At 41.9% G+C, this 12,561-nt stretch overlaps 1 protein-coding gene across 2 annotated transcripts in view; it reads left to right on the top strand.

Annotated features, from left to right (window-relative positions):
• The first annotated feature begins 27 nt into the window (after nt 1-27).
• Nucleotides 28-12,561, top strand: part of LOC133638751 (leucine-rich repeat transmembrane neuronal protein 4) — a 280,634-nt gene continuing 268,100 nt past the window's right edge. For both annotated transcript variants that reach the window (XM_062031676.1, XM_062031677.1), the window contains exon 1: nt 28-847. In XM_062031676.1, coding sequence (XP_061887660.1) covers nt 844-847 — 4 coding nt within the window. In that variant the 5' untranslated portion in view covers nt 28-843. The remainder of the gene's footprint in view (nt 848-12,561) is intronic.

Below are 12,561 nucleotides of genomic sequence, written 5' to 3'. Positions count from 1 at the left end.
TGTGTGTGTGTGTGTGTTTGAGTGAGTGTGTGTGTGGCATTTTTTGAAGAGCGTTCTGTGAGGGATTTGAATCCGCTTCCCACGGACGTGCCGGCGGGTCGCAGCGCCGCCAGAAGAGGGCATTCGGATCCCGCCTGGTTAACATTAAGTAGCTGGGGCATGCAGACGCACGAATTAACGCCGAACCTGCAGCGGACTCGGGAGGGAAAGCGACCAGAAAAAGGAGAATATTTGGATATTGGAGTGTTTTACCCAGTTTTTTGCCGGTGACTCCCGGAGAAGCGGCGCGTTTTTTTTGGCTGCTGAGGTGCGCGCCACGCGTGGTGCTGGACTGAGCATCCCCCCTTTTTTTTTTCTTCTTTTTTTTTTTTTGGTGTGTAGACGCCAGCGAGCTGCTGGGGGAGATGCATCTAAATGCTGCTTTCTTGCCGGGGGAACATCGCATCCTACCGAGGTAAAGTTCTTCCCTGACGGGGAGGGTGGTGGGGGGTTCAGACACTGGCCATGGCGCACTCGGAGGGGACTGCGCCTGCCGCAGCGCGGGGTTCTCTGGGGCTCCAACTTGGGTGTTTTTGCAGCAAAAACCACCAGGACGGGGAGTTCTAAAAAAAAAATAAAAAAAAATCATCGAATAAAAAAAATCCTTCCTGGAAGTGCTCGGGCTCGACGTGCGCTTTCAAGCCGGACTAGAGGAGAGGAAAGCGGGGGTGAGGGGGAAGGCAGGTGCGCTCAGACTGCGGGTGCTTGTGGATTAGGACGGTACCTGTTCGTGGAAATGGCTACCAGGATCCTGTAGAAAAACAACAAAAAAACCTGTTGGTTGGACTGAACAGATCTGCAGACATGGGTAAGTTATTTGTCATATTTTCCACCTTGTGCATGTTTAAATCACATAATAATGAAAAATGTCATTTTGACCACAGACTTCATCTGTAATTTTTCCAAACCCATACATTAATTTTTGTATTTTTTTTTATTTATTTTTTGTCCTGCAAATCTTATTGCCTGTACAAATTCACTTTACAAAAGAGAAGTGCGGGGATACTTCTCGTGTTGCCTTATTTGTATTTGACTTTATTAAATGGGTTTATATTATGATTTGGTGCAGCCGGGCCGGAGCAGGATGGGGATGGAAAGAGAGGAGAAAAAAAAAGGAAAAGAGAGGAGGGGAAATTGTGTGGGGGGGGGGGGCAGAGAGACGGCATCAACAACAACAGCAAACACAACAATAACAACAACAACAATAGAACAACATCAACAAATAGGATATGTACAAATATGATGGTAAAAGTGATAGCAATTACATAAATAATAATACCGAAATGACAATGAACATCATTACTTTACAAATACCAATATAAATAGCACTATTGATAATGAATAATAACAATAATGACAATACAATTGTTCAAATGCAACAATACGTATATGCAATGATAGCTTGAAATACAACCCACACATTAAAATAGGGACCCTTTTTATTTATTTTTTTGTTATTTTGACCAATTTGAGTGGCTGGCTCACTGATTTGATCTGATTTTTTTGATTTTTATTAAGGATCCCCATTAGCTGGTTGCCTCAACAACCCACTAGTCTTCCTGGGGTCCACAATTCAATACAATTACAAATAAAAGCATATAATTATAACTACACAATACAGAAAAAAAAAAAAAGAATCAATAAGAAAACAAGCAAACAATTTACAGTCACAGAATAATAATTACCATATAAATATAAGTACACAATATAAAACCAAACAAATCATCAACGGGCAAACTAATTTAAAGACTCAGATAAAATATTGGACATGGCCAGGAATACTAATCACACCCCCGGTGTTGGAAACCAGTCAATGTTTCAAAAAAATAAAAATAAAAAAGGCTGGATAATGTGATAAGAACACAAATCCCAACAAAACCACCCAGTCGGAGCGCGTTGGTGAGGCCAAACTTTAGTGATTTCATTGCAGGCGCTGTCATGCATTCACATAATCAAGGAACGCTCGCTCGGGTGTTGCATAAATTGAAAAAAAAAAAAGTGTGTGAAATTGGATGAATAGTTGCATAACAGTACTGGTTTGTTAGTATGTGCATGCAAGTACCACATTATTGGTGATATTACACCCCCGGGCCGACCTGTACAGATGATGAAGTTCACTGGTATTGCGACGCCGTTAATTGCAAGGCGGCGTGATATATTGACCCACGGTGGGGTTTCTGCACCGCATCAATACGAGCTAGAGCCGCACATGAAGAAGCTGCACGGTGCAGCTGGAGGAACTCAAGATGCGATTTATGAGCGGAGAAAAAGCAAGCCCTATAGGGTGAATCACGGCGAGCTTTTTTGTCCCCCCCCCCCCCCGGTTTAATAGCACGTCAGTAGACGCTCTCGGTGGTGCAGTGAAGTTTGCAGCAGCTTATGCAGGTATCCTACGCTCCGAGGACAGAGCGGCGGCGAGGTGCATTCAAAAAAGTAAATTTTACGTCTTTTTAAAAAAAAAAATGTACGAGGTGTCCCACAATTACTTGATGATTACATGGTGCAGCTGACTGAGATGTTCTTCGTTAACGGCATGCGACACACTTAGGCTTCACGGACCGTGTCATCGGAGATCTCTGCTTTTGCTAGAAGAGAGGCGGCACTGAAGGGATTGTAGAAATGAAAAAAAAAAAAAAAGTACAGAGTGACCCAAATCACATCCCACACATCTTTCACCTGATTAAAATTCTTAGCTCGCCGTCTCTCTGTGGAAAAAAATGAATAAAACAAATACTTAAATAAGTATTCCCAACCTTGGCTCCGGCCACGTTAGTCCCCCAACAATAGGCAATGGATGACCTTCTGCTGGCCCCTCAGCATCCAAAAGGTTCTTGAAATGTCAGGTGGAGCAGGTAGGGGGTCATAGTGCCCCTTGAGAATATATTAGCATATTTTTGAAAGCCAGTGTGGGGTTTTTTTTTGTGCCAACTTATTTCTGTGCTAGTGGCATTGCTGGTCTTTGAGGGGTCATTAAGCACATCACTTGACTTTTAGATAAAACAACCTCGATGTCCCCACATTGTCTTACATTTGGTGACGATGATATTGTTTTACACACATCAATCAATCAATGTTTATTTATATAGCCCTAAATCACAAGAGTCTCAAAGGGCTGCACGAGCCCCAACGACATCCTCGGTTCAGAGCCCACATAAGGGCAAGGAAAAACTCAACCCAGTGGGATGTCAAAGAGAATGACAATGAGAAACCTTGGAGAGGACCGCAGATGTGGGTGACCTTTCCCCTCTAGGGGAGACCGGATGCAATGGACGTCGAGTGGGTCTAGCATAATATTGTGAAAGTCCAGTCCATAGTGGATCTAACATAATAGTGTGAGAGTCCAGTCCATAGTGGATCTAACATAATAGTGAGAGTCCAGTCCATAGCGGATCTAACATAATAGTGAGAGTCCAGTCCATAGTGGATCTAACATAATAGTGAGAGAGTCCAGTCCATAGTGGATCTAACATAATAGTGAGAGTACAGTCCATAGTGGATCTAACATAATAGTGTGAGAGTCCAGTCCATAGTGGATCTAACATAATAGTGAGAGTACAGTCCATAGTGGATCTAACATAATAGTGTGAGAGTCCAGTCCATAGCGGATCTAACATAATAGTGAGAGTCCAGTCCATAGCGGATCCAACATAATAGTGAGAGTCCAGTCCATAGTGGATCTAACATAATAGTGAGAATCCAGTCCATAGTGGATCTAACATAATAGTGAGAGTCCAGTCCATAGTGGATCTAACATAATAGTGAGAGTCCAGTCCATAGTGGATCTAACATAATAGTGAGAGTACAGTCCATAGTGGGTCTAACATAATATTGTGAGAGTCCAGTCCATAGTGGATCTAACATAATAGTACGAAAGTCCAGTCCATAGTGGATCTAACATAATAGTGTGAGAGTCCAGTCCATAGTGGATCTAACATAATAGTGTGAGAGTCCAGTCCATAGTGGATCTAACATAATAGTGAGAGTCCAGTCTATAGTGGATCTAACATAATAGTGAGAGTCCAGTCCATAGTGGATCTAACATAATAGTGAGAGTCCAGTCCATAGTGGGGCCAGCAGAGCGGAGACGGGTCAGCAGCGCAAAGATTTCCCCAACCGATGCACAGGCGAGTGGTCCACCCTGGGTCCCGACTCTGGACAGCCAGCACTTCATCCATGGCCAACGGACCTGTGCCCCCCCCCCCCCCCCCCTTCCACAAGGAAGAGGGGGGCAGAGGAGAAAAGAAAAGAAACGGCAGATCAACTGGTCTAAAAGAGGGGTCTATTTAAAGGCTAGAGTATACAAATGAGTTTTAAGATGGGACTTAAATGCTTCTACTGAGGTAGCATCTCTAACTGTTACCGGGAGGGCATTGCAGAGTTCTGGAGCCCGAATAGAAAACGCTCTATAGCCCGCAGACTTTTTTTGGGCTCTGGGAATCACTAATAAGCCGGAGTTCTTTGAACGCAGATTTCTTGCCGGGACATATGGTACAATACAATCAGCAAGATAGGATGGAGCTAGACCGTGTAGTATTTTATATGTCAGTAGTAAAACCTTAAAGTCACATCTTAAGTGCACAGGAAGCCAGCGCTACATGTTAGTTAAAGTTAAAGTACCAGTGATTGTCACACATACACGAGGTGTGGCGAAATTATTCTCTTGATCACCTCCTGGGAGGTGAGGAGAGCAGTGAGCAGCAGCGGTAGCAACGCCCGGGAATTATTTTTGGTGATTTAACCCCCAATTCCAACCCTTGATGCTGAGTGTCAAGCAGGGAGGTAATGAGTCCCGTTTTTATAGTCTTTGGTATGACTCGGCCGGGGTTTGAACTCATAACCTACCGATCTCAGGGCAAACTCTCTAACCACTAGGCCACTGAGTAGGTTGAATGTTTGAAGAGATGCTCTCGTGCAGCATCTTATTGTTAAATCATGCACATTAGGAGACTCTAAATTGTCCATAGGTGTGAAGGGTTCTTTGTAGGGTTCTCTCTATCAACATTGTTGGCGTCTGATCCGATTTCGAATCCAGTATAGATTATGGAACTGACCATGTTTTATAGACAGTAACTAAAGCAAACACAATAACATATTTTTATCAATCAATCAATCAATCAATGTTTATTTATATAGCCCCAAATCACAAGTGTCTCAAAGGGCTGCACAAGCCACAATGACATCCTCGGTTCAGAGCCCACATAAGGGCAAGGAAAAACTCACAACCCAGTGGGATGTCAATGAGAATGACAATGAGAAACCTCTGGAAAATACGGTACTATTGGCTCCCATTTCGGTTTTCCCCTTAAAGACCTCCTGTATCCAGATACTTACTCCCTGAGTTTGTAAACGGTAACAAAAATGACCAAAAGTGATTTTGTATTAATAGGAACAAAAAAGAGAGAAACATATCATTCAAATTACTTTAGTATCGTTTACTTACTGATACCGTACTTGATATCAATGGTATCGACATCTGGATTGATCACCCCTACTTAACATCGAAGCTTTAGCTGTAGCTTCTTGTGTGTTTTCCTCCAGTCTTACAGTGTTAAAGTTAAAATGAAAGTACCAATAATTGTCACACACACACTCTCTGCATTTGACCCATCACCCTTGATTACCCCCTGGGAGGTGAGGGGAGCAGTGGGCAGCAGCGGTGGCTGCACCCAGGAATCATTTTTGGTGATTTAACCCCCAATTCCAACCCTTGATGCTGAGTGCCAAGCAGGGAGGTAATGGGTCCCATTTTTATAGTCTTTGGTATGACTCGGCCGGGGTTTGAACTCACAACCTACCAATCTCAGGGCGGACACTCTAACCACTAGGCCACTGAGCAGTGACAATGAGACTTGGGAATAACTTTATTATTACTTGCATTTATTTTATGCCACGGTGATGAGGATTAGTATCTTAGAAGAAGCTTCGCACAGTGGATAGTTGACGTGTTTGTTGGAGCTTGATGGCAAATTCTAGCCGGTGTTCTGCATGTGTGTAATGAGGATTTAGGAAATGTATCTGTGTCTTCCTCTTTCGAAGGAATCTTTTCACACTGGACACAGCTGGCAGATCGTTAGCCGGCCAGTTAAAAAAAGCCAATATCTGCCCCGTTTCGATCCCAAGATCGGGAGTGGGTCATCTCTAGTTGTTTGTGCTTTGCCATTGACTGGAAATGATCCTGTCTTTCGATTGAAGTTATTTGGGAAAGGCTGTGACTCCAATAAGGGCAATCGGTATAAAGACTAACTGAATAAAAAAATCACCTAAATGAAAGATTTAATTTGGTGGCTTTCACTGGAATTATTATTCTTGAACAACCAGATCACACAAATAGTTTACAGTAGCCTTGGACTACAGTCAATGGACTAGTTCTGAAATCATCTCAAATTATTATTTTTTTATTGCCGTTATGTTGACTGCAATGGTCTTTATTCTGGCATCACTCTGATCATCCCCCGGCTGACACAGAATGCTATAGGCCAGTGTTTTTCAAGCACTAGTATACCGTGAGATATTGTTTGGTGTGCCGTGGGAAATTATGTAATTTCACCTAATAGGGTTAAAAATATTCTTTGCAAACCAGTAATTATCGTCTGTACTGTCAAGAGCTCGGCAGAGTAACCGTGTAATACTCTTCCATATCAGTAGGTGGCAGCAGGTAGCTAATTGCTTTGTAGACGTCAGGAACATGGTTTGTCGTGATCACAATATGCAGACAGCGGGAGGCACTGTGCAGGTAAAAAGGTATCTAATGCTTAAACCAAAAATAAACAAAAGGCATTGAAGCTTAGGGATGGCTATGCAAAATGGAACTATAACTGAACTGGCTGCAAAGTAAACAAAAACCAAATGCTGGACGACAGCAAAGACTTACAGCGTGTGGAGCAGACGGCGTCCACAAAGTACATTCGTACATGACATGACAATCAACAACAAAATAGGAGCGCCAGACAAGAACTAAAACACTACACACAGGAAAACAGCAAAACAACTCAAACTAAGTCACAGCTATGGTGATGCATGGTTGGTTATGGTTTGAATTTTTATCAAACAATTGCGAGAACGACTTTTTACTGTCAATATCGGCTGCTGAGTTTAATTTTTTAATGTTTTCTGCTGGTGGTGTGCCTTGAGATTTTTTCAATGAAAGTAAATGTGCCTCGGCTCAGAAAAGGTTGAAAAACACTGCTGTGGGCCAACTTAATACAATGTTTCAGAGGCATGACAACATCAGCCCTGTGCTCGCCTCTTTGTACTCGCTGCCAGTCGAATACAGAATTGATTTTCATGATTATTTTGTTAACCTCTAAAGCATATAACAGATGTTCTTTGATGCAAACTGCATATTAGATCTTAGATGATGTCTTGTCCTGCCCTCTGCAGAGCCTGAGCCTGTCTTGTCACTTCCAGATCAAACGCTAAAAAAAATGCTTATAATACATTAATTGTATGCCCTATGGTATTCCAGTTGGATGTATGAGCAAGCTGAATTAGTTAAATAATAAGTCGTTTTGTATTAAATATTCATTTGTTTATTCCTCTGGATACGACAGCGTAGTGTTGCACTTAAAATGACATCAGTGGAAAAAAGTTTACATACAACATAATGTCATGGCTGTCTGGAGTTTCCAATCATTTTTACGACTCTTATTTTTTTGTGATAGAGTGATTGGAGCACATACTTGTTGGTCACAAAAAAACATTCATGAAGTTTGGTTCTTTTATGACTTTATTATGGGTCTACTGAAAATGTGAGCAAATCTGCTGGGTCAAAAGTATACATACAGCAATGTTAATATTTGCTTACATGTCCCTTGGCAAGTTTCACTGCAATAAGGCGCTTTTGGTAGCCATCCACAAGCTTCTGGTTAAATTTTTGACCACTCCTCTTGACAAAATTGGTGCAGTTCAGCTAAATGTGTTGGTTTTCTGACATGGACTTGTTTCTTCAGCATTGTCCACACGTTTAAGTCAGGACTTTGGGAAGGCCATTCTAAAACCTTCATTCTAGACAGATTTAGCCATTCCTTTACCTCTTTTGACGTGTATTTGGGGTCATTGTCCTGTTGGAACACCCAACTGCACCCAAGACCCAACCTCCAGGCTGATGATTTTAGGTTTACAGAGAGTAAATGGGACAATGGAAAAGGAGGATTACCTCCAAATTCTTCAGGACAAGCTAAAATCATCAGCCCGGAGGTCGGGTCATGGGCGCAGTTGGGTGTTCCAACAGGACAATGACCCCACACACACGTCAAAAGTGGTAAAGGAATGGCTAAATCAGGCTAGAATTAAGGTTTTAGAATGGCCTTCCCAAAGTCCTGACTTAAACGTGTGGACAATGCTGAAGAAACAAGTCCTTGTCAGAAAACCAACACATCTAGCTGTACTGCACCAATTTTGTCAAGAGGAGTGGTAAAAAATTCCACCAGAAGCTTGTGGATGGCTACCAAAAGTGCCTTATTGCAGTGAAACTTGCCAAGGAACATGTAAGCAAATATTAACATTGCTGTATGTATACTTTTGGTCACATTTTCAGTAGACCCATAATAAATTCATAAAAGAACCAAACTTCATGAATGTTTTTTGTGACCAACAAGTATGTGCTCCAATCACTCTATCACAAAAAAAAAAAGAGTTGTAGAAATGATTGGAAACTCAAGACAGCCATGACGTTATGTTCTTTACAAGTGTATGTACACTTTTGACCACGACTGTAAATAGAAAAGGTTTGACATCAAAAGATGCTCATACATGAACTTTAAAACCATCCGAATTTCTCTGACATTTGGTCGCAAACCAGTTGTTTTGACATGGATGTCAAACACAATAAAACCTCAGACAAGAGATGACCGTGAAAAACGCTTCTTCCTTTTAGTCACTTTTCTTTACTTCCACGTCTTCTTGATTCTCTCCAAATAGTGATTGACAAGCCGTCGTGGGTTTACCAAATATGCCTCTGTGTGCGAACCGTATCTCGGCGTACAAACGCTTCCTCCTACGTTTACATCCGGTTTACATCCTGTACACACGGAGGCGATCATTTCGAAGAGCTTTGACGGGGAGCGCCACTTCGGACGAGTTGATTTCCACAATTGGGTCGTAGCTGTGTCAGATATCACTTAGATATCACGTTGTGTGATCAGAAAACGCTTTAAATGTGTCAATACTGTCTCACAGGGACAAGCGACTTTTTGAGTTTTAGAGGAAAATGAACACGCCGATTGTTCTGGAAACTTGCCGCGGTGAGGGGAAAAAAACATTGCACATCAAACCTTATCAGCGAACCTGAAGCGCCAGCATTGACTGTGTTTTTGATAGTCTGTTGCTAAAGTAGCTGCATCAAAGTTAGCCACAGAGAACGGCCAAGGACATGTTCCTTTCTCCGCGGCGTTTGAAAAGTTCAAATAGCTTGCCAGACATGACCCGAGGGCTAAAGCCATTTGTGATTTCATCTCGGAAATTATGTCGCTACTATATGTTACAGATAATCTCATTTTGTCCTTCGGAACTCATAATTAACAGCGATTAGTTGCAGCTAGTTATTTATATTGAATAAGTGTACCTTACACCGAAAATGTTCAAGTTTTCAATTCTCTCAACATCGTTCTGGACAATTTTGTTTTGAATTGATTAAACTGCTCAACAGAAAATGTATTTCAGTAAAGCACTTTTACTGACAATAAAAACAAACACCTGCGGTGCGCTGGTGTCGTGCCAGATTGTGTATTGTTGCGTCGACCAGCTCTTCCTCCCAGGGAATCTAAGTCACTGGTCAATCCCAAGTTCTTTCCATGACATATATGCTGAGTAAGAAGGACCATCAAGACAGAATAGGAATATTAGCAAGTTTTACTGAAATTTCAGGTGATATGCCCACACCAATACATTCATATCGACTACTCTAGTTGATCTCCCATTCAAACGGAAAAAACGACTCTTTAAAAAAGAAAGCAGCCCCCCCATCCCCCAGAAAAGGGATGCTTCTCCCTCTCGCAACACTGATAAGGCAAGAAGGGGGGATGTATTCACATTCCAATGTCTATGACACTAAACAAACATATGAACCAAAGAGAAACTGGTATACAGAATATACAAAATAAAAGTACTAGCTGCTCTAAACATGGCTATGAATAAAGAAATAATTCTGAAACACATATGCATTCTCCACAGTATCCCCTACATAATTTGTATCCCCTGCTGCGGGAGCGCTTGCATTCAGAGGAGTGGAGCTACACTTCCATGTTCAGCCACGAGCTTATTAACGCATTAATAACGCAAAATGTGGATTGTTATGATCATACCTTTATTGTTAAAAATATTTGATAATGTAACCTGTAATGTCTTTACTATCATTGAAGACATGACAAACATACAGTTTGTTTATCAAATACACATGTGTTTGATTATTGATTACACAAACTACAGTAAAATCTAAATTTTAAAAATAAGTTATTACAAGTTGAGAAGTAGGAAGTTTTCGGTATCCATACAAAAGGATTGTGCATCCCCTGTTATTATTGTTATCCTACAGCATTTCACTTCACTTGCATGGAGCTGTTAATATCAAGGGAAATCAGAAAAGGTAGAAAAGCAAAACAAAAACACAGTCCGCCTGTGTGCGTACGTTGTTATGACAATATTCTTGCAAAACTTTTATGCAGTCTTGGAAAAAGTGGCACAAATTCAATTCATTGTTTTTGTACCAAGTGTTGAAATGGCTGTAACTTGGCAGCCAGTGCCATCATCCCGAAGATAATTGGAGACTAATAGGATGGCTCAGACTGGTGCAGGGTTTGTCTCCTTGTTGTGTTTCACTGTTTGGCATCCCTGCAAAGCTGCGAGTCGTTTTCGCAACTTGCCGGTTGCTCGTCCACAAAGTCATTTGCTAAGTTAATAATGCACATTTATTTTAGTTTAAGGTGCGCAGAAAAGTGAACTAATTGTCCTCGAGTGTTAAGGCTTAGAGGCAGAAATAGCTGTCATGCAGAGGACGGCAACATTTACTGATGTACTTTTAAACACACTGTGGAGGGGGGTGTGGCCTGCGGACCTGCAGCGAAGCGGGGTGTGCCAGGACCGGCTTGATTGGACGCCAAATTGTGGAGGTTTCCCTCCTAGGGGTTCCTCGGACCACCAAACATCGTCACACGAGCCCGGATCAGGGTTACAACACTGTTTTATTTTCTTCACAATAGTTCAGTGGTGATTAGATAACCAGGCCCAGGTGGTCCATCCACGCACCTGTCGCTGATCTCGAAGCCGATCCTGGCACACCCGCTTCGCTGCAGGTCCGCAGGCCACGCCCCCATTCACACACACCAGCGTATTTTTCGGAACCCTCTAATAACTAAAGTTCCGTGGGTGAATTATGTAAACCCACTACAGTTTTTAGCGCTTTAATAGCTAGTCTACTGACGGATATAAGTAAGAACTTTATGTTAGAAATGGCGACAGTGGAAGATGAATGCCACATAAGAAGGTAGACAAAAAGAAGAAGCTTATGACTACGGTGTCGGCACGGACTACAATGGCGGACGCACGCACATTTTCAGGACTTATGCAGATCCCAAATACACATCAGCAGGTACCAGAAGGTAAGAAAAGTTGGTTTTGCATATTATTGCGAAACATGATGCCAGATAATGTCTGATAATAGGTGCCTTTTTGCGGTCCTTGTATATAACACACCATAATAATACTCGTATGTTTAATGCGCCGACAATCTATTAAGCGGTGCGGCTTCATAGCTTACCAAAGTCTTACTAAAAACATTTTAATAGATTTTTGAGCGCCATGTGTAACGTTCTATATTCTCGATGGGACATTTAAAGTTTTGGTGTTGTTTACTGCTATCATATTGCAGTCTACACGCATCTTTTATGTATGACTGCCATCTACTGGTCACACCTATCATTACACCATGTACCAAATAAAATTGCTTTGAGGTCATTAAACACAACCAGAATAATGCCGTACATTAGGCCAGTGTTTTTCAACCACTGTGCCGCGGGATACAGTCTGGTGTGCCGTGGCAGATTAAAAATATTTTTGGCAAACCAGTAATTATAGTATGCAAATGATGTGTTGTTGTTGAGTGTCGGTGCTGTCTAGAGTAACCGTGTAATACTCTTCCATATCAGCCGGTAGCTAATTGCTTTGTAGATGTCGGAGACAGCGGGAGGCAGCATGCAGGTAAAAAGGTACCTAATGCTTAAACCAAAAATAAATAAAAGGTGAGTGCCCCTAAGAAAAGGCAGTGAAACTTAGGGAAGGCTATGCAGAACGAAACTGGCTACAAAGTAAACAAAAGCAGAATGCTGGACGACAGAAAAGACTTACTGTGGAGCAAAGACGGCGTCCACAAAGTACATCCGAACATGACATGACAATCAACAATGTCCCCACAAAGAAGGATAAAAACAACTGAAATATTCTTGATTACTAAAACAAAGTAGATGCGGGAAATATCGCTCAATGGAAGACATGAAACTGCTACAGGAAAATACCAAAAAAAGAGAAAAA

The sequence above is a fragment of the Entelurus aequoreus genome, linkage group LG21 (assembly GCF_033978785.1).
Source record: "Entelurus aequoreus isolate RoL-2023_Sb linkage group LG21, RoL_Eaeq_v1.1, whole genome shotgun sequence".
NCBI classification, from domain to species: Eukaryota; Metazoa; Chordata; class Actinopteri; order Syngnathiformes; family Syngnathidae; genus Entelurus; species Entelurus aequoreus.
The sequence above is the reverse complement of the archived record's forward strand: the minus strand, read 5'-3'. Positions and strand labels throughout refer to the sequence as shown.